Raw genomic sequence first — 20,175 nt, 5'->3', positions numbered from 1 at the left:
CGGGTCCGAACCTACACAGGTGGACTCTAATGAGGGACCAAACATACATAAACATAACTCTAATATACTCCCCAAAAACCCCCTAAAACATCCTGAAAATATCACATAGAGATATGCATGAAGTGGCTGAACAGGGCACTTTCGGCGGCACCTTCGGCGGCCGAAAGTCCTGGACAGAGATGAAACTCAGGTAGGTTCGGCGGCACCTTCGGCGGCCGAAAGTCCCAGACAGAGACGAAAGTCTCTTTTGGGGGGCAACTTCGGCAGCCGAAAGGCCTGCCTCCCCAGCCATGTTCGGCGGCCGAAAGTGCCTTCGGCTGCCGAACCTGGTTTCTGCCAAAGGGCAGAAACTTGGCTCCCTTCGCACATTTTGCCTCCAAACCTTCCAAACATGCATATTTTTCAACCAAAGCATGCATACAAGTTCCTAGGGGCCTCAAACATGTATATACCCCATCTACAACACTCCAATCACACACAATCAAGCTACATTGTTCAAAAAGTCATCAAAAACCCATAGGTTCAACATATACTCTAACATGCATTCTACCCCTTAAAACTTTATAAAACTTGTTTAAATCATACATTGAGCTTAAGATCGGCTCTTACCTCTTGAAGATCGAGAGTTGAGGAGATCTAAACTTGGAGATGGGAGAAGTTCCAACCTTTGGTCTCCAAGCTCCAAAACTCGTTCTAAGCTCAAAGATCTTCAAAACCAAAGTTATAAACTTGTAAAGATCATGGAAAAAGGAAGGAAAAACTCAAGATTGGGGAAGGATGGCGGAATGCTCACCTTGGCCGAAATGGGGAGAAAAAGCTCGCCCATTTTCGGCTAAGGGACCCTTTTATAGGTGGCTGGCCAGACCACGTTCGGGGGCCGAATGTGCCTCCGCATCCATGCAATGTTCGGCGGCCGAAATTGACTTTCGGCGGCCGAAACTGGACTTCCCTAACTCATGCTTTCGGGGGCCTAACGTGCCTCCAAAACTCATGCATGTTCGGCGGCCGAACTTGACTTTCGGCGGCCGAACCTGAGTTTTCCTCCAATGTTATTTTCATGCAAAAACTCATTTAATTTCATACTTAAAACATTAAAATTCATGAAAACACTTTACAAAACATGTCTCTACCCTTCTAGAGGTCTCCGACATCCGAGATTCTACCGGACGGTAGGAATTCCGATACCGGAGTCTAGCCGGGTATTACATTCTCCCCCCCTTAAGAACATTCGTCCCCGAATGTTCCTCAACTAGTACATGCATAGCATAAAACATAACATACATACTAAACACATAGAACACATAGATACTAACCTCTAAAAGAGATGGGGATACTGTTGGAGCATGGACTCCCGTGTCTCCCAAGTGCATGCTTCCAAGTTGTGGTGGTTCCACAGGACTTTCACCATCGGGATTTCCTTATTTCTTAACTTTCTGATCTGGGTGTCTATGATCCGCACTGGCTGTTCAACATAGGTGAGATCCTCTTGGACCTCCACATCAGGCTCATTAAGAACCTTGCTCGGATCTGACACAAACTTCCTCAACATTGAAACATGGAAAACCGGATGGATTCTTTCCATCGAAGCAGGTAAATCCAGCTTGTACGACACATTCCCAATCTTTTGCAAGATTTCAAAGGGTCCGATGTATCGTGGGGCTAGTTTACCTTTCTTCCCGAAGCGAACCACTCCCTTCATTGGAGACACCTTAAGCAATACCAGATCCCCCTCCTGAAACTCCACTTGCCGTCTGCGGATGTCTGCATAACTCTTCTGTCTGCTTGCAGCTGTCTTGATTCTTTCTCTGATCATGGGCACCACCCTGCTGGTGATCTCTACTAGCTCGGGTCCTGCTAAGGACCTCTCTCCTACTTCCTTCCAGCAAACAGGTGACCTGCACTTCCTTCCGTATAAAGCTTCGTATGGAGCCATCCCGATGCTAGCATGATGGCTGTTGTTGTAGGCAAACTCCACCAAAGGTAGATGCTGCCTCCAAGAACCGCCAAAGTCTAGCACACACATTCTGAGCATATCCTCGAAAGTCTGGATGGTCCTTTCTGACTGTCCATCAGTCTGGGGGTGGAAGGCAGTACTGAAATCCAACCTAGTACCCATGGCATTCTGCAGACTCCGCCAAAACCTGGAGGTGAACTGGGGCCCTCTATCTGACACTATCGAAACGGGAACCCCATGCAGCCTGACGATTTCATCCACATATACCTGCGCCAACTTGTCCACAGAGTAGCCACTCCTGACAGGAATGAAGTGAGCAGATTTGGTGAGTCTGTCCACAATCACCCATATGGAGTCCACTCTGTTGGACGCCGCCGGTAACCCCACTACGAAATCCATAGTTATATTTTCCCATTTCCATTCTGGAATAGGTAGCGGGTTAAGCATTCCAGCCGGCTTCTGATGTTCCAGCTTCACCCTCTGACATACTTCGCAGGCGGACACAAACTGTGCCACTTCTTTCTTCATCGCTGGCCACCAATAAACTTTCTTTAAATCTTGATACATCTTGGTGGCTCCGGGGTGAATGCTGTATCTTGCATTATGAGCCTCTCTCATAATGTCTCCTTTTAGCCCAATGTCATCTGGTACACATAGTCTACTCCCATAGCGGAGGATCCCCTTACTGTCGAATCTGAACTCACTATCATTGCCTGACTGAACAGTCCTGGCAATCTTCACTAACTCTGGGTCCTCATGCTGTTTCTGAGCCACCTGCTCCAGAAACACGGGTGCCACTCTCATCTGGGCCACCAAGGCACCTGTACCAGACAACTCCAACTGTAGACCTTCCTCAATGAGCTTGTAAAACTCCTTCACCACTGGTCTCCTCTCTGTCGTGATGTGGGATAGACTGCCTAGTGACTTTCGGCTGAGGGCGTCTGCCACGACATTCGCCTTACCCGGATGATATTGAATCTTGCAATCATAGTCACTCAGCAACTCTACCCACCTCCTCTGTCTCAAATTCAGATCCCTCTGACTCAAGATGTACTGCAGGCTTTTATGATCTGTGAAGATCTCACATTTTACCCCATAAAGGTAGTGCCTCCACATCTTGAGTGCAAAGATTACTGCTGCCATCTCAAGGTCATGTGTGGGGTAATTCAACTCATGCTTCTTTAGCTGCCTAGAAGCATAAGCAATCACCCTCTCATTCTGCATAAGCACACAACCCAGTCCCACACGGGACGCATCACAAAAGACTGTAAAGTCCTCATCACTAGATGGCAGAGCTAACACTGGTGCTGAAGTCAACCTCTTCTTAAGCTCTTCAAAACTCTCTTCGCACTGGTCGGTCCACAGAAACTTCTGATTCTTCCTGGTTAGTCTGGTCAGAGGAGCTGCTATCTTTGAGAAGTCCTGAACGAACCTCCTGTAGTAACCTGCCAAACCCAAGAAACTCCTGATCTCCGTCACTGAAGTGGGTCTAGGCCAGTTAGCCACAGTTTCTGTCTTCTTGGGGTCTACCTCAATCCCATTCTCTGACACTACATGTCCCAAGAACGAAATGCTCCTCAGCCAGAACTCACATTTAGAGAACTTGGCATACAAGCCATGTTCCCTCAAAGTCTGCAAGACCAACCGCAGATGATGGGCATGCTCCTCTGCATTCCTGGAATACACTAAGATATCATCTATGAAGACAATAACAAAGTGATCCAGGTACTGGCTAAACACTCTGTTCATGAGATCCATGAATGCTGCAGGGGCGTTAGTTAACCCGAACGGCATCACAAGGAACTCAAAATGCCCATATCTGGTCCTGAAAGCCGTCTTTGGCACGTCCTCATCCCTTATCCTTAGCTGATGGTACCCCGATCTTAGATCTATTTTGGAGAAACAACCCGCTCCGGCTAGCTGGTCGAATAGATCATCGATCCTTGGCAATGGGTACCTATTCTTGGTAGTGACTTTGTTCAACTGCCTGTAGTCGATACAAAGTCTAAGGGATCCATCCTTCTTCCTCACAAACAAGACCGGAGCACCCCAGGGTGAGGTACTCTGTCGGATGAAACCCTTTTCTACCAGCTCTTGCAATTGCTCTTTCAACTCCTTTAACTCTGCTGGAGCCATCCTGTAGGGAGGGATAGAGATCGGTCTAGTACCAGGCACCAACTCTATCTCGAACTCTATCTCCCTAGCAGGTGGTAAACCTGGAAGTTCATTAGGAAAGACATCCTGAAACTCTCTGACAACTGGCACCGAGGCCGGCTCCCTGACCTGACTGTCTAGCTCTCTCACATGAGCTAAGTACCCCTGACATCCCTTCCTAAGCAACCTACGAGCCTGAAGAGCTGATATCAGACCTCTAGGTGTGCCCCTCTTGTCTCCTCTGAAGACGACCTCTAACCCGTTCTGATCTCTGAACCTGACTACCTTCTCCCTGCAGTCCAAGGTAGCTCCATGGGTAGATAGCCAATCCATCCCTAGAATGACGTCAAAGTCTGTCAAATCTAGAACCACAAGGTCGGCGGAGAGGCATCTTCCCTCAATAAAAACTGGACTGTACTAGCAGACTGACACTGCCACTGACGGGTCACACTTGGGTCCACTGACCCATAGGGGACACTCTAACCTAGAGACTATCAGACCTAACCTCTCAACGGCTCTCGGAGCAATAAATGAATGAGATGCACCCGGGTCCATTAATGCATACACATCAGAACACCCAATGACGAGATTACCTGACACCACGGTGTTGGATGTGTTAGCCTCCTGCTGTGTCATGGTGAAGATCCTGGCTGGAGCTGATGGACCTTCACCTCGGGAACCCGAAGAAGAGGCTGCCCCTCTCCCTCTACCTCTGCCACTGCCCTGAGTTATGGCTGGAATTGCTGGCTGTGCCACACTACCAGAAGCTGTCTGCTGGGGCTGGCCCATAAAAGGCGCTCTAGGACAATCCCGAGCTATGTGTCCCTCCTGTCCACATCTGAAACATGCATTAGTCCCAGCTCGACACACTCCCCTGTGCGGTCTTCCACATCTCTGGCATTCAGTACCATCTGAGCCTGAGCTCGAGCCACCGCCAAATCCCAGACCGGATTTCAACTTGTTCCAAAACTTATTCTTCTTCGGCTTCTTGGTGGTGCTATCCCACCTCTTCTTTCCTGAGCTCTGAGAAGAGAAACATGGTCCTCCTCTGCTTGGGGTATTAACCCCTGAAGACTGGGTCACTGACTGCTTCACCGACCCCTCAACTATAGCACTTGCCTCCATTCTGCGAGCCATATCCACCACAGTGTGGAAACTTTCTCTCTCAGCTGACTGAACCAACGAGGAGTACCTGGAATGCAGTTTCATAACATATTTCTTGGCTTTCTTCGCATCTGAATCTAGAGCTTGCCCTGAAAAAGGCAATAGCTCCAAGAATTTATCCGTGAACTCCTCTACACTCATGTGCTCTGACTGCCTCAGTTGCTCAAACTCAATCATTTTCAGTTCTCTAGAACTGTCTGGAAAAGCCCATCCAGTGAACTCATTCGCAAATTCTTCCCATGTCATACCGTCTAGTCTTGGGTCCACATAACACTTGAACCATTCCCGTGCCTTCTTGCACTTTAAAGTGAACCCTGCCATCTGAATGGCCCTGCTGTCACTTGCCCCTAGCTCATCAGTTATTGTTTTCACCACTCTCATATATTCAAAGGGGTCATCCCCTGACTTGTATTTGGGAGCATCTAGCTTGAGGTAATCTGTCATCTTTACCTTGCTCCCATCAACTGAGCTAGGTCTAGGAGGTTGAGTAACTGGGGCTGCTGGTTCTGTAGGTGGTGGAGGTGGAGGTGCAGCATTCCCCGAGGTGGGGTTTGCCGGATTTGGGTAGAAGGGTGAGGGTGGATAAGCTGGGTACTGTGTGTATGGTGGGTAGAAAGGTGGATAAGGCATGTAGGTAGGGTAGGGGTTAAAGCTGGAGTAATCCGATGTACCTCCCATCGGATACCCTGAACCCTGTGGGAAGGGTGGATAATGGGGTGGAAAACCATACCCCGAGGCCTGAACGCCTCCCTGAGACTCCCCTGTCCCTTCTTCCTGCATGCTCACATCCAGGTTCCCATCCCTCCTCTGATCCTCTTCCATAACCTCCCTCACATCTGAAGAGCTTCCTCCTCTATCGGTCCCCCTTCTGCTGGCATCAAAAGACCTTCTAGGGTCCCTTGACACCCTTTCTCTGTTGGCTCTACAAGACATTGCCCTAGGCAATGTGGGAGGACGGGCGCTCGTGCCCTCATCCTCAGGTGGCACTCCAGTCAATCGCGCCGATCGACGAGTTCCCCTCATCCTGTTCTCTGAAAAACAGTTCATAACAAGCAAACATTAGCATCATATGGTTCATGTGGGCACACATGAACCCTCATCACATATACATCGGTCATATCATAGCATATCATTAATGCACATGCATAAAGTCATGGCATTTCACATCATCATACAAGACAGGACTCAACATCCTATCCTAGTGGACATGACTTTCCTATTGTGCTTGACCTTCTATAACATTTATGAGCCCAACACTCTAGGTCCGACCATATGAACCTAGGGCTCTGATACCATTCTGTAACGCCCCGGAAATCCGGACCGCTACCGGCGCTAGGATCCGGGTCGACTTAAGGCCGCCGGGACCCGTAGCAAGCCTGACATATAACCTGTAAACCTGTATAACCCCATACATGATCAACAACATGCATAAAAATTAAAACTTTTCTTCATACATACTGTCATCAACTAACTCAACCTGTGCATACTCTGAACATATACATAACATAGTCCCTCTGTGGGATCTCATCAAGCCTTAAAGGCAAAACAACCTGTGTTGAGTTAGTTTACATAAACATCATAACATAAGATCATGTATATACAAGGGATTAACAATACATTATGGTCAAGCACAACTCTATCCTCAATAACCTCATTACATAACATCCTGAACATTTTTACATTACATCATAATACATTTGTCATGTCCACAATCTAACTATTACATACATAGGACTTTTTTCTTCTTGCCTTCTCTATCTATCCCGTACCTGCAAACCTGGGGGTTAGGGGAGAGGGGTGAGCTAGATGCCCAGTGAGTAGAACTGTAAAAAGAATATTAAAACATGCTATCATGGAATGTGTCACTGCACAAATAAATCACACCACGGATGGACTGATTCAAAAATCCCTCAACTCCATGCCCGGCCCTATTATGGGCACCACAGGACTTCGTATTGCCCGGCCCTATTATGGGCACCACAGGACTTCGTACTCGGAGTTATTGCCCGGCCCTATTATGGGCACCACAGGACTTCGTATTGCCCGGCCCTATTATGGGCACCACAGGACTTCGTATATAGAAGACTAATGAATCATCCTAATGTCCATCCACTATCATCTATCACAGCAATACAATGCGGCATAGTCGTGAATTCTAATGCAAACAACCTATAATATGATCATGATGCATGAAGCATGATAAAAGCATTTCATTTCTTAATTTAAAAGGTTAAGTTTAGTTCCACTCACCTCTGGCTGACTCTGACAAACTCTGTAGCAGCTGGCTCACTGCTGGGGTCCTTGGTTCCTCGGGTCCGAACCTACACAGGTGGACTCTAATGAGGGACCAAACATACATAAACATAACTCTAATATACTCCCCAAAAACCCCCTAAAACATCCTGAAAATATCACATAGAGATATGCATGAAGTGGCTGAACAGGGCACTTTCGGCGGCACCTTCGGCGGCCGAAAGTCCTGGACAGAGACGAAACTCAGGTAGGTTCGGCGGCACCTTCGGCGGCCGAAAGTCCCAGACAGAGACGAAAGTCTCTTTTCGGGGGCAACTTCGGCAGCCGAAAGGCCTGCCTCCCCAGCCATGTTCGGCGGCCGAAAGTGCCTTCGGCTGCCGAACCTGGTTTCTGCCAAAGGGCAGAAACTTGGCTCCCTTCGCACATTTTGCCTCCAAACCTTCCAAACATGCATATTTTTCAACCAAAGCATGCATACAAGTTCCTAGGGGCCTCAAACATGTATATACCCCATCTACAACACTCCAATCACACACAATCAAGCTACATTGTTCAAAAAGTCATCAAAAACCCATAGGTTCAACATATACTCTAACATGCATTCTACCCCTTAAAACTTTATAAAACTTGTTTAAATCATACATTGAGCTTAAGATCGGCTCTTACCTCTTGAAGATCGAGAGTTGAGGAGATCTAAACTTGGAGATGGGAGAAGTTCCAACCTTTGGTCTCCAAGCTCCAAAACTCGTTCTAAGCTCAAAGATCTTCAAAACCAAAGTTATAAACTTGTAAAGATCATGGAAAAAGGAAGGAAAAACTCAAGATTGGGGAAGGATGGCGGAATGCTCACCTTGGCCGAAATGGGGAGAAAAAGCTCGCCCATTTTCGGCTAAGGGACCCTTTTATAGGTGGCTGGCCAGACCACGTTCGGGGGCCGAATGTGCCTCCGCATCCATGCAATGTTCGGCGGCCGAACTTGACTTTCGGCGGCCGAAACTGGACTTCCCTAACTCATGCTTTCGGGGGCCTAACGTGCCTCCAAAACTCATGCATGTTCGGCGGCCAAACTTGACTTTCGGCGGCCGAACCTGAGTTTTCCTCCAATGTTATTTTCATGCAAAAACTCATTTAATTTCATACTTAAAACATTAAAATTCATGAAAACACTTTACAAAACATGTCTCTACCCTTCTAGAGGTCTCCGACATCCGAGATTCCACCGGACGGTAGGAATTCCGATACCGGAGTCTAGCCGGGTATTACACATGTCCACTAGGATAGGATGCACTAGAATTCACTAATGTGACGTATTGCATTATTCTATGCTTATATGAATCGGACATAGTTTGGATTCGTTAGCCCTCCGATAAAGACCTGAGGAGCCCTGAGAGGGCCGGGCACAGTGCACCATAGAGGGTGTGATCAAGTCCTGAGGAGCTCCTTCGCGGGCCGGGCACAGAATAGAGGGAGTTTTGAATATGTCCGTCTGAGATGGGTGATTTACTTGTGATGTGATGCATTCCATGTGAGCATGTTTATTAACATGTTTTTAATATTCTACTCACTGGGCTAGTATAGCTCATCCCTCTCCTTTAACCCAGTCTTGCAGGATCAGAGTTAAGGGGAAGTTCAGCAGGGTACAGGAAGAGTAAAGAGATGTGTAATAGCTAGTGTGGACATGTACTATTGTAAAGAGATGTATTAGTCTTCTATTGTGTAGAGTATGTGCTTGACCCATGTTGTAAATCCTTTTTATATACATGGTTTATTTATATTATGTAAATGTTTTTATGAGTATGTGAAAACCAGGTTTATCAGAATATGAGTTGAACCTGTCTAGAGCATTGATGAGAGCTCTAGTAAGGGGGTTCTGTAGTACAGAGATAGTGCATGCACAGGTTGAGCCTTGGTTCAGAGCAAAGTTTTATATTTTTACAGAAAATGTATGATCATGTATGGGATTTTACAGGTACACAAGGAGTATAGCAGGCTTGCTACGGATCCCGGCGACCTTAAGTCGACCTGAATCCTAGCGCCGGTAGCGGTCCGATTTTTGGGTCGTTACAAAAACAATTTAGCCCTTTGTTTCCAAAACACCTCTTCCTGATTCAGTAGTTTAAAATGTTTCCCCTTCGCTGCACATAATTCTTGAACAGCCCAGCTTTCTCTACGACCTTTTAGACGATCAATACAATCCTTTTGCATTTTAATCCTCTTCCGTAAATCCCCACCCTTGGACTTGCTCCATTCCAACAAAGTGGTACTACAAATATTAAGTTATTCTTGAATACTCATTCTAGCCCCTCAAGACTAGGAATCTTAAACCAATCGGCCACACTCCTCTTCATAAGACCAATGATTCTGAAACTTAAAGTTCTTAGTTTGTACCTTAGGAACGAATTTGCGTAGATCAAGGAAGATGGGAATATGATCTGATGAAGTGTGAGAGATATGATAAATCTTTGCAGCTCCAAACCATGAAATCCACGATCGAGATGCAACGGCACGATCCAACCACTCCTCCACCCATCTATCAGTGCCCCTCCATTTTTCCCAAGTAAATTGGGTACCAACATAACCTAAGTCTTGAAGATATAGGTCAAGCCACACTTGTTGAAATTGGTTACTAAGGTAAGATGGATGACCTAAGATCCCCCTTTTCTCATGTGACCTTAGAAGTTCGTTAAAGTCATCAACAATAATCCATGGCATAGATATGTGGCTGGCCAAATCTCGCAATAAGGCTCAGGACTGGTGCCTTTGAGAGCGATTTGAAAACCCATAAAACTTGGTCCATCTATAAGGCTCCTCATTAGCTAGTTTAACAATACTGTCAATATGATGGTCTGAACTCCCACTTATCATAACTTCAATATTTTGTTTACAAAATAGCGCCAAACCACTACTATGATCTCTTCGTGGGACAACATAACACTCATCATAATCAATCTTATGTTTTATTTTCAAAACTTTTTCAATGTCGCAAATAGTATCAATAAGAAATAACATAGAAGGCCTACGATCATGGACTAAGTCCAATAAAAAACGAATCGCATGTGGATTGGCCAGACCACGGTAATTCCAACTTAAACAACTCATGGTGATTGATGGGCCTGAGCGACAGGTCCTGCCAATAACTCATTTTTTGGACTTGGGCCATCTTTAGAAGAACATCCCTCATCCATAGAAATGACACAATGTTGGGCTTCAGTAACTGGGCCCATCCTTTTCCTCTTTGACTCCATATAGTCAATAGAATCATCCTCCTCAAATTCAGTTGAATTAAAAAAATCACCTACCTTTTTAGAAATCCCAATTTCCAGCCATGTTTCCTTGTCTATACCACCAGTTGTCTTCTTTAGTGCCACATCACCTGCCACTTCTACTTCTCGCCAACAATTCCACTATCGACATTATCTCCTACATCATCGCTGGATACCTTATTTGTCTCATGAAAATTAGCCCCACTAGTCCGGCCAGCTGCACTAGTGTGTCCTGGTACCGCCCTCTTTAGTAGAGGTTTCTGAATCAGTCACCGATCACTAATCATGAATTTTTTATTACGTCTCCTTTGAGCACGCAAGTCTGGACCAAACATTCTCGGCACTTCCCCATTGTCTACCTCATAGTTATGTCGACAGAACCGTTCTCCATGACCAATCAAACCGCAGCGAAAACAAAATGTGGGAAGACGTTCAAATTTTAGGAGCACTTTATGGTTTTGGACCGCACCACCGTTGCGAATTTTGAGTACAACATGATCCTTCAACGGTTTAGTAATATCCAACATCATTCTCAATTATAAATATTCCTTTGGGACACCAGTAAAGTTATTGGAATCAATTTTCATGATGTCACCCAATTTACTGCCAATTCTTTTAACCATATTATCATAAATATAGCCTAATGGCATGTGATGCAATTGAATCCAGAAAGCTGCTTTATCCAAACTGACATCAGCCGGGTTCACTCCGTCTGCAACCCTCTCATAAACCAATAAATGGTTTTCATAAGCCTAAGAACCACGTTCATCAATCCAACGTATATCCGCCTCATGAGCAAATTGAAAAAGAAAACGCGGGGATGAAATCTCTAAAATAGACACTCCCATACCCGGTCTCCAATAGCTAGCCATGATTTGACTCATTTCATGGAGTCGTATAAAACGTTCCCCCACAAACCTTCCAACCAATGCCCATCTCAGATCCCAATCCCCGTTTATTGATTCATCAGGAATTATATCAATTTGGACTCATCTTCATTTTTCATTGAAAACTCAGCAACTTTTTCAGCCATTGTGTCAACATTCATAGCGTGAGAATCCATGCAGAAAAAGACAAAAATAGAAAGAGATAACAAGAAAGAAATAGAGAGAAAATGACAAAAGGAGAAAGATAAAGAATGTAATTAATAATTAAGAAATCAATGATGAAGAAAGGAAAAGTTTTGTATAGAAAAGGCAGAGAGAGAGAAAAAGAGCAAAAGAGAAAAGCTCTCAATTTGGAGACAACAGGTTTTCGATATAACAATTTATTTACTAAATACTTAAGATATATTCAATAAAATTAATTATCAGTTGTAATAAATTATTTGTTATCAATTATCAATAATAGTTATAAAGTAATCCCAACGGATCCTATGTTTTGATAGTTTTGCCGCAGAACAAATGTCATAAAGACAAAAAAAAAAAAACAATTTTTACATTAAGATAATTTAGTATATTAAACTGATATATATACACTAATATTTCGATTTGCTAATAGGAGAGTAGTTAATTAAATTAAAAAAATTATTATTTAATTTTTATAATATGAAAAATTTATTAGTTGATTTATTAATTTTAAAAATTATATTAAATTATTTCTAATATTTTTAAAAAATCTTTTAATTAATTAATCATCCATACTAAATAGTAATATTTTCATTAAAATTATTTTTAATATTTTAAAAAAAATCTACTAGTAATTAATATTTTCATTAAAATTTGAAGAAAAAAGGAGCATGTCTGTTTGCAAGCGGAAAGGTAGGAAACACAAAGCCCAGTCCTTTTGTGCGTCCAGAGAGAGAGCATTCCACGGAAAAAGGCAAAAACAAAAGTCCGACCTGCCGGATTCGAACCAGCGACCTAAGGATTATCTGCCTGGTCGATCCCACTACAGTCCTCCGCTCTACCAACTGAGCTAAGGTCGGATCTGTTGTAGGTATTACTGATAAATTATTAAAATCAAATTTTATTCTATTATCTCAAAAAACTAGTTCTTGAATTTTATAACTATTAAATTAGGAGATATTAATTAATATACCGTTATATATACAAGGATTTAAGTAATTTAATTATTTCATTCTATTATTAACCAACTATAAATTGATGATTTCTAATTTAAAAGATTATAAAACTCGAAAATTAAATTATTGCGTTTTAAAAATAAAAAAAATAAGTCAGGAAGTAAAAGTAAATTGCTCTTGATGTTATCTATGTGCTAACTTTGATGGCTTTTGCATGTAATACACCACTAATCCAGTTAGTGGATGGGCCTTCTTGTGATTTTTTTTTTAGAAAAAAAAAATCTATTGATTAAGAATAGGCCTACTTGACATTTAGAGCCGCTGATGTTAATGGTATATTTATTAGAGATATTCAATTAATTTATTTCATATTTTTATTTTAATTAGTTAAAAATTTTAATTCAAGTTCAATTTGCTCAAAAATAAATTAAAAAAAAAACTTTTGACCTAAATTCTTTAATTTATTGATTTAGTTATTAAAAAAAAAATCAAGAAACTCAATTTTTAATGTTAAGTTGAATTTTTTTATTTAACTTGAAAAGGAGAAGATTAATTTTTCCTTATTATTATTATTATTATTATTATTATTTTATTTTAAATTGAAACTTTTGTGTTAGTTTAAATGAAAAGTTGAAAAAAAAGCTAAAATTAAAATTTCTCAATAAGTATAGAGGTGAAATTGAGTATTATGCCCGTTTTTACCTCAATTTAATCCAAAAAGAAAAAAAAAAAAATCAAGATTTGATTAAATTCATCTCTCCCTCTCTTTTTTAAATCTAGACTAAATTTTAAAAGTTTAATTTATTGATATTTGGATTAAACTTCTTGATAGATTTAATATAAAATTCAAGACTATAATTGGTTTATTGTTTTAAAAATATAGAGGGGTTTGAGAGAGGTTTCGTCTTGCTCCTATTATAAACAAGTTTTATTGATTCTTTTTATTCATTCCTTATATTTCTTTATTTCTCCTATTATAAACAAGTTTTATTGATTCTTTTTATTCATTTCTTATATTTCTTTATTTCTTTGTTTCATTAACTTGGATATGGTTGACGAGAATAATATTTCAATTGAGATGTTATAAACAAGTTTTATTGATTCTTTTTATTCATTTCTTATATTTCTTTATTTCTTTGTTTCATTAACTTGGATATGGTTGACGAGAATAATATTTCAGTTGAGATGGGTTGCCTTATCGATGGAAGGCAAGGAGGATTATGGTCTTGTTTTTTCTGATAATGTGATTGCCTAAGATCTTATTGATTTTCTCTTTGTTTCGTGGGTAGATTTTTATCACAAATAGTGATTAATTTCAATGCAATGAAGCAAACCCTAGCGTTTCTATGGCAACCTTTTATGGGTTTAACTGTTTCTGATGAAGAAGAAGGGGTGTATATTTTTTAGTTTCACCATGAAATGGATGTGAAAAGGGTGCTAAAGATGAGTACATGAACATTTTCGAAGCGACTATTTATTGCTTGATTGGTTTGGAAGTTCTTCATGTCCAAATGAAGTTCCATTATTTCACGTGAATCTGTGGGTGCAAGTTAAGGGACTAAATTTGGGTTTTTGAGCTGAAAAAGTGCCACAATGTATCGGTGAATTTTTGAAGGGATTTATTGAAGCAGACCGAACAATTTCTATCGTTCATGGGACTTTTATATGCACATTATAGTGAAAAGGATGTTCGTATTCCGTTGGTGTCAAGTAAAGAGTGAGGCATAAGAAAGGAGAGTGGTTTGAAATCTTCTTTGTCTATGAGAAACTTCCAAACTTTTGCTTTATTTGTGGGATGTTGGATCATACTAAATGGTTTGGTAGAAGCTTACTTGATCGAAAGGAGAAGCCAATAATGAGGAAATTCGATCCAGAATTAAGGGCATCTTATTGTCGGAATAATAATTTTATTGGTGTTCGATGGTTGAGGGAGGGTCAAGGCCGCCGAAGGGAGGTGGTTCGAGTTTTGAAAGAAGCGCAAATCTTGGAGAGTTTCATTCAAATAAGTATTATCATAATAGCCTGTTTGAAGGAGAAAATCGTAGAAATTTAAATGCCACCAATCAATTTGCTAATGCACATCCTGATATGGAAGGTGTAGAAGTCAATACTCAAGAAGATGGGCTTATTGTTAACGATCTGAAGAGGAAGAGGGCCATGCCAGAAAATGTTGGGCCTAAAGATGGCAATGGTTAAACATGCAATAGTTTTTCTATGGGCTCAAAAAATATATTATTGGTGGATTCTTGTTTCCAAACTTGCCGAAAATAATGAGTACACTAAGTTAAAACTATCATGGACTTGGCAACCTGCGTTCAGTTAAAGCTGTATAGGAATTTGTTAGGGATAAGAGGTCAGTTTCTTTTCTTAATTGAAACTATTTATCTTTCTAATAAAATTAATGAATAAATAAAATAATTAATTATGATGGATTTATTTGTGTGGATTGTGTGGAGCATAGTGGTGGTTTGACTTTACTTTGAGAAAGGGCTGCTGCAGTGAATTTAGTTAGCTCTTTTGTCCGTTATATTGATGTTGAGGTCGAAATGGATTTGGTGGATAAATGGCGGCTTACTAGATTTTATGGAGAGCTTGATAGATCACGCAAAAACTATTCGTGGCAATTACTTCGAACCTTGTCTACCCATTCTAATTCACCGTGGGTATGTCTAGGTGACTTTAATGGTATTATATCCAATGGTGAGAAGCAGGGTGAAAATCAGTAACCAAATCATCTTATTCAAGGTTTAAGTTCTATTGTTTTGGATGTTGGTTTGTGTGATTATCCAATGAAAGACTATCCTTATACCTTGGAACATGGAAGAGCCAATAGAAGGTTGATTAAAGAGAAATTAGACAGTTTTGGTTAATGATGGTTATAAAAGTTTTTGTATGCTAGTATAGATGTATTTGATTATATGTCTTCGAAACATTATCTAATTCTACTACAAATTCAAGCTTTCGTTCCACGCCACCAACATCTTAGGTTCCGGTTTGAGAACCATTGGGTTTGTAAATTTCATTTCTGACATCTTATTGAACAATTCTAGCTTGAGGTAGTTGAGGTTGATGTGATGTTTAGGCTTTAAAAGCGCAGTAAAATTCTTTTCGCATAAGGTAAAGAACTAGGGGTGAGCACTATTTGGTTTGAATTGAAAAAAATCGATAGAACTGATTTAATTTTAGAATTTGGTTCGATTTTAAGGTAAAAACAATTTGGTTGGTTTTAGTTTTTAAGAATTTTAGTTTGGTCGGTTCAGTTCAATTTTAGAGGAGAAATATTTCGATCGAATCGAATCGACTGAACTCCTCTTTAAATGATGCATTTTGATTTTTATATTTAGGTTAAGTTCAGTTCAGACATTCAGTGACTTCAGTCAATCCTCTCTCCTTCACGTTCGCGAGTCGCATCGGCCGTTGCCCGTTGGTCCTTTCTTCCTTCATCCATAGTCACTCTCGTCTCATTGGTTGCCACAACCTGCAGCCAGTCAATCCTCTCTCTCTTGCAAGTCGCGTCGATCGTCAGTTCTTCTTTCCTCCATCCATTGTCACTCTCGTTTCGTTTGTCACTGCAGCCATTCAATCCTCTCTCTCGCAAGATGCATCGGCTGTTGGTCCTTTCTTCCTCCATCTATAGTCACTCTCGTCTCGCTGGTTACTGTTTCCAGTCAATCATTTCTCTCTCGCAAGTCACGTTAGCTGTCGGTCGGTCCTTCCTCCATCCATACTCACTCTCATCTCGCCAGTCGTCGTAGCCAGTTAGTGCTCACTGTCACTCCCAACCAGCTCTCTGCCTCACTTGGTCTCTTAATCTGCTAGGTCTCCTCAGTTAACGACCAATCCATGATAAAGTCGCATGCTCATGTATTGCTCTATCTCAGCCTCTCGGGTAAATTTTATCTCTTAATTTGGTTGAAAAAAAAGGGAGATTTATAATTTAGTCCCTGAGTATTACCATTATTAACAAGTCAGTCCCTATATTTTTAGAAACCTATTAAAACGTCCTTATCTTTTCTCTCCGTCAACAAAGTAGTCCTTCCGTATATTTTTACCGTTAAAAATATAGTAAAAGACTAAATTACCCCCTATTATTTTCCTCCTCCTCCTTCCTTTTCTTCTTCATCAATTCTTCCTCCTTCTTCTTCTTCTGCTTCTACTTCTCCTTCTGCTTCTACTTCTTCTTCTCCTCCTTCTTCTTCTTCTTCTTTTTCTTCTTTTTCTTCTTCTTCTTCTCCTTCTTCTTCTTCTTCTTTTTTTTTCTTCTTTTTTTTCTTCTTTTTCTCTTCTTCTTCTCCTTCTTCTCCTTCTGCTTCTTCTTTCTCTTCTGCTTCTTCTCCTTCTTCTTCTTCTTCTTTTTCGGAGGAGGAGGAGGAGGAGGAGGAGGAGGAGAAAAGAAAAGATATGGACTATTTCGTTGACAAAAAGAAACGATAAGGATATTTTAATAGATGTGAGAAAAGATAGAGACTATTTTGTTGACAAACAAAAACGATAAGGACATTTTAATAGATTTCTAAAAATATAGGGAGGGACGATTTCGTTGACGGAAAGAAACGATGAGGAAGGACGATTTCGTTGATGGAAAGAAACGATAAGGACATTTTAAAAGATATGAGAAAATATAGGGACTATTTTATTGACGAAAAGAAATAATAAGAACGTTTTAATAGATATGAAAAAAGATAAAAACGTTTTAATAGATTTTTAAAAATGTAAGGACTAATTTGTTAATAATAACAATATTCAAGGACTAAATAAAGGATTTTATTTGAGGGTAAAATTGAATTTTAAAAATTTCCTCTCTCCTCCTTTATCTAATTTTAACGAAAAAGAGGACGGAAGGACTATTTTGTTGACGGAAAGAAAACATAAGGATGTTTTAATAGGTTTCTAAAAATACAGGGACTAGTTAATAATGGCAATATCCAGAGACTAAATTGTAAATCTCCCAAAAAAATTAATTTCGAATAATATTTGAGATTTTGAGAAATATGCTTTGTACCATTACTAAAGATATCAAATCAAAATTTTATCACATGCAGATAATTGGTAAGGAGATTAAAATAAGTTAAAAAACTAATTTTGAACTAAACCGAATCAAACCAATTTGATTCGGTTCAATTTCCTTACTTGTTTGGTTCGGTCTTTAATTCAGCAAATTCAATTAAATCGGTTTTGACCAGTTCGATTAATATTGAACCAAACTGGCGGATGCACAGTCCTGTAAGGAACCATAGGTGTTGCATTCTCATGAAATTGGAAGATGTAAGAGTACTATGAGTAGGCTTACGGGTTCTTGAAATCAGGCTAATGTCTAGCAATTTTTGCAAGCCAAATCTCGTTATCATGAACTTCTAGTCCAATGAGAGATTTTCTAGAAACAACGAGTGAAAGAGTATTGGTTGCAAGGATGATATAAAAATACTCAATTTTTTCATAGAATAGCCACTGCACGACAGAAAAAGAATAAAATAGAATGCTTGTAGAATGATAATGAAGATTGGTGTGATTGTTTATTGGGGTTAGATGAGATTATGTCCGGTTACTTCATAGAAAAAGAACAGAATAGAATGCTTGTAGAATGATAATGAAGATTGATGTGATTGTTTGTTGGGGTTAGATGAGATTATGTCCAGTTACTTCACAAATTTATTTTCTGCTCAATCAAATTCCACATTGCAGGTTGTGCAAAGGGTGGATTGAATTGTTTCAGATGAGCAGAATGATACTCTTCTGGCATAATTTTCAAAGGATGAAGTGAAGCAAGTTGTCTTTTTTATGAAGCCTTATAAAGTGACATGAATGGATGGCTATAATTCGGGGTTCTATTAGTCCTATTGGGATATTATTAGTGATGAAGTTTAAAATTTTTGTATTGTATATCTGCAAACTGAAGTTGTTCTGCCAAAGTTGAATGAAATAGTTATTGTTCTTGTTCCTAAGGTACCTAATATGAACTTATGAGTGATTTTCAGCCAATTGCATTATGTAATGTTTTGTTTAAAATAATGACAAAAATGATTGCGAATAGACTTTAGACTTTATTGCCTATGATTATTTCTAAAAGTCAAAGTGCATTTGTGTATGGCTGTAGCATTAATGATAATTCAATCATTGTTTTTGAGATGATGCATGCTTATCATAGGCGAAGGGTATTGAATATTCTGCTGCATTAAAAATGTGAGTGTGGTAAGTCAGATTATTTCTCTCCTACTGTTGCTCAGTGGGATACTTTAGAACTATGGGTGAGCAGTATTCGGTTCAAACCGAAAAAATCGATCGAATCGAACCGATTTAAAAATTTAATTCGGTTTTTTATACATTTCGGTTCGGTTCGGTTTTTAATTTCAGAAATTTTGGTTATTTCAGTTCGGTTCGGTTTTGATCAGAAAAAAATAAAAAAAACCGAACTGATTAGTGATAATAATATATTTTTTCAAAAGTATAGAGAAATTAAATCATATTAAGATTAAAATATTTTAATTAAATTTTAAAATATTAAAAATAAAGTGTAAAAAAAATAAAAAAATTATTAAAAATCGAAACCGATCAAACCGAATCGAATCGAACCGAATCAGATCAGTTTGATTCAATTTGGTTTCTGACCAAAATCGGTTCGGTTCGATTTTCATAAACACTAAAATTTCAATTTTCGGTTTATTCGGTTCAGTTCGGTTTTGAACCGAACCGACCGAATGCTCACCCCTATCTAGAACAGATTGTTTGCTACTTGAAAGTGGCTCCAGGACTAGGTCTCTTAATATGGTTTCTCGTTCTAATGCTAAATTTAAATATCAAGCCATGGTACAAGCCATATGTGAAGTATTGTGGGTGTGTCAATTATTGGAAGAGGTTGCGTTCACAAATTTGGTGTCTGCTAAGTTGTGGTGTGATAATCAAGCAGCTATTCACATTGTCTCCAATCCAGTATTTCACGAGAGGACTAAACACATCGAGATTGACTGTCATTTTATTCGTGAGAAGGTACATATCTAAACTACAGAACAACTAGGAGATAACTTCACTAAAACTCTAAACGAGACTCGAGTTAATTATATATGTAACAAGTTGAGGGGGAGTGTTATCACTACAAAAAAACTGTGAAATTGCGACCAAAATTAGCGACCATTTTTTTGGTCGCTATATAGCTACCAATCAGCGACCATTTTGCGACTAAATGAATGAAATAATATATTTATTTAACAAAAAGCTTAGCGACCAATTTTTGGTCGTTAATTGGTCGCTATTTAGCGACCAAATATAAAATGGTCGCTAAATTTAGCGGGAATTAATGGCGCGAGTTATTTGCGACCATATTTAGCGACTAAAATAATTAGTTGCTAAATAGCGACCAATCAACGACC

At 40.1% G+C, this 20,175-nt stretch overlaps 1 protein-coding gene and 1 non-coding gene across 2 annotated transcripts; both read right to left on the bottom strand.

Moving 5' to 3' along the window:
- Positions 1-9,844: 9,844 nt before the first annotated feature.
- LOC110625616 lies at positions 9,845-10,237 on the bottom strand. The gene has a single exon (XM_021771249.1). It carries the CDS (start codon positions 10,235-10,237, stop codon positions 9,845-9,847), a length of 393 nt encoding a protein of 130 aa, XP_021626941.1.
- Positions 10,238-12,622: 2,385 nt separating this feature from the next.
- TRNAY-GUA lies at positions 12,623-12,715 on the bottom strand. The gene is made up of 2 exons: positions 12,679-12,715; positions 12,623-12,658 (listed from the first exon to the last, which is right to left on the bottom strand). It is a non-coding gene; the product is annotated as a tRNA-Tyr (tRNA).
- Positions 12,716-20,175: the final 7,460 nt, after the last annotated feature.

The sequence above is a fragment of the Manihot esculenta genome, chromosome 11, assembly GCF_001659605.2.
Source record: "Manihot esculenta cultivar AM560-2 chromosome 11, M.esculenta_v8, whole genome shotgun sequence".
In the NCBI taxonomy this organism is placed as follows: Eukaryota; Viridiplantae; Streptophyta; class Magnoliopsida; order Malpighiales; family Euphorbiaceae; genus Manihot; species Manihot esculenta.
Note: the sequence above shows the minus strand (reverse complement) of the source record. Positions and strands in the feature narration are given on the sequence as shown.

Bases quoted from the DNA above. Each gene is read 5' to 3' on its own strand.
- LOC110625616 (XM_021771249.1), bottom strand. From the start codon at position 10,237: ATGCCATGGATTATTGTTGATGACTTTAACGAACTTCTAAGGTCACAT.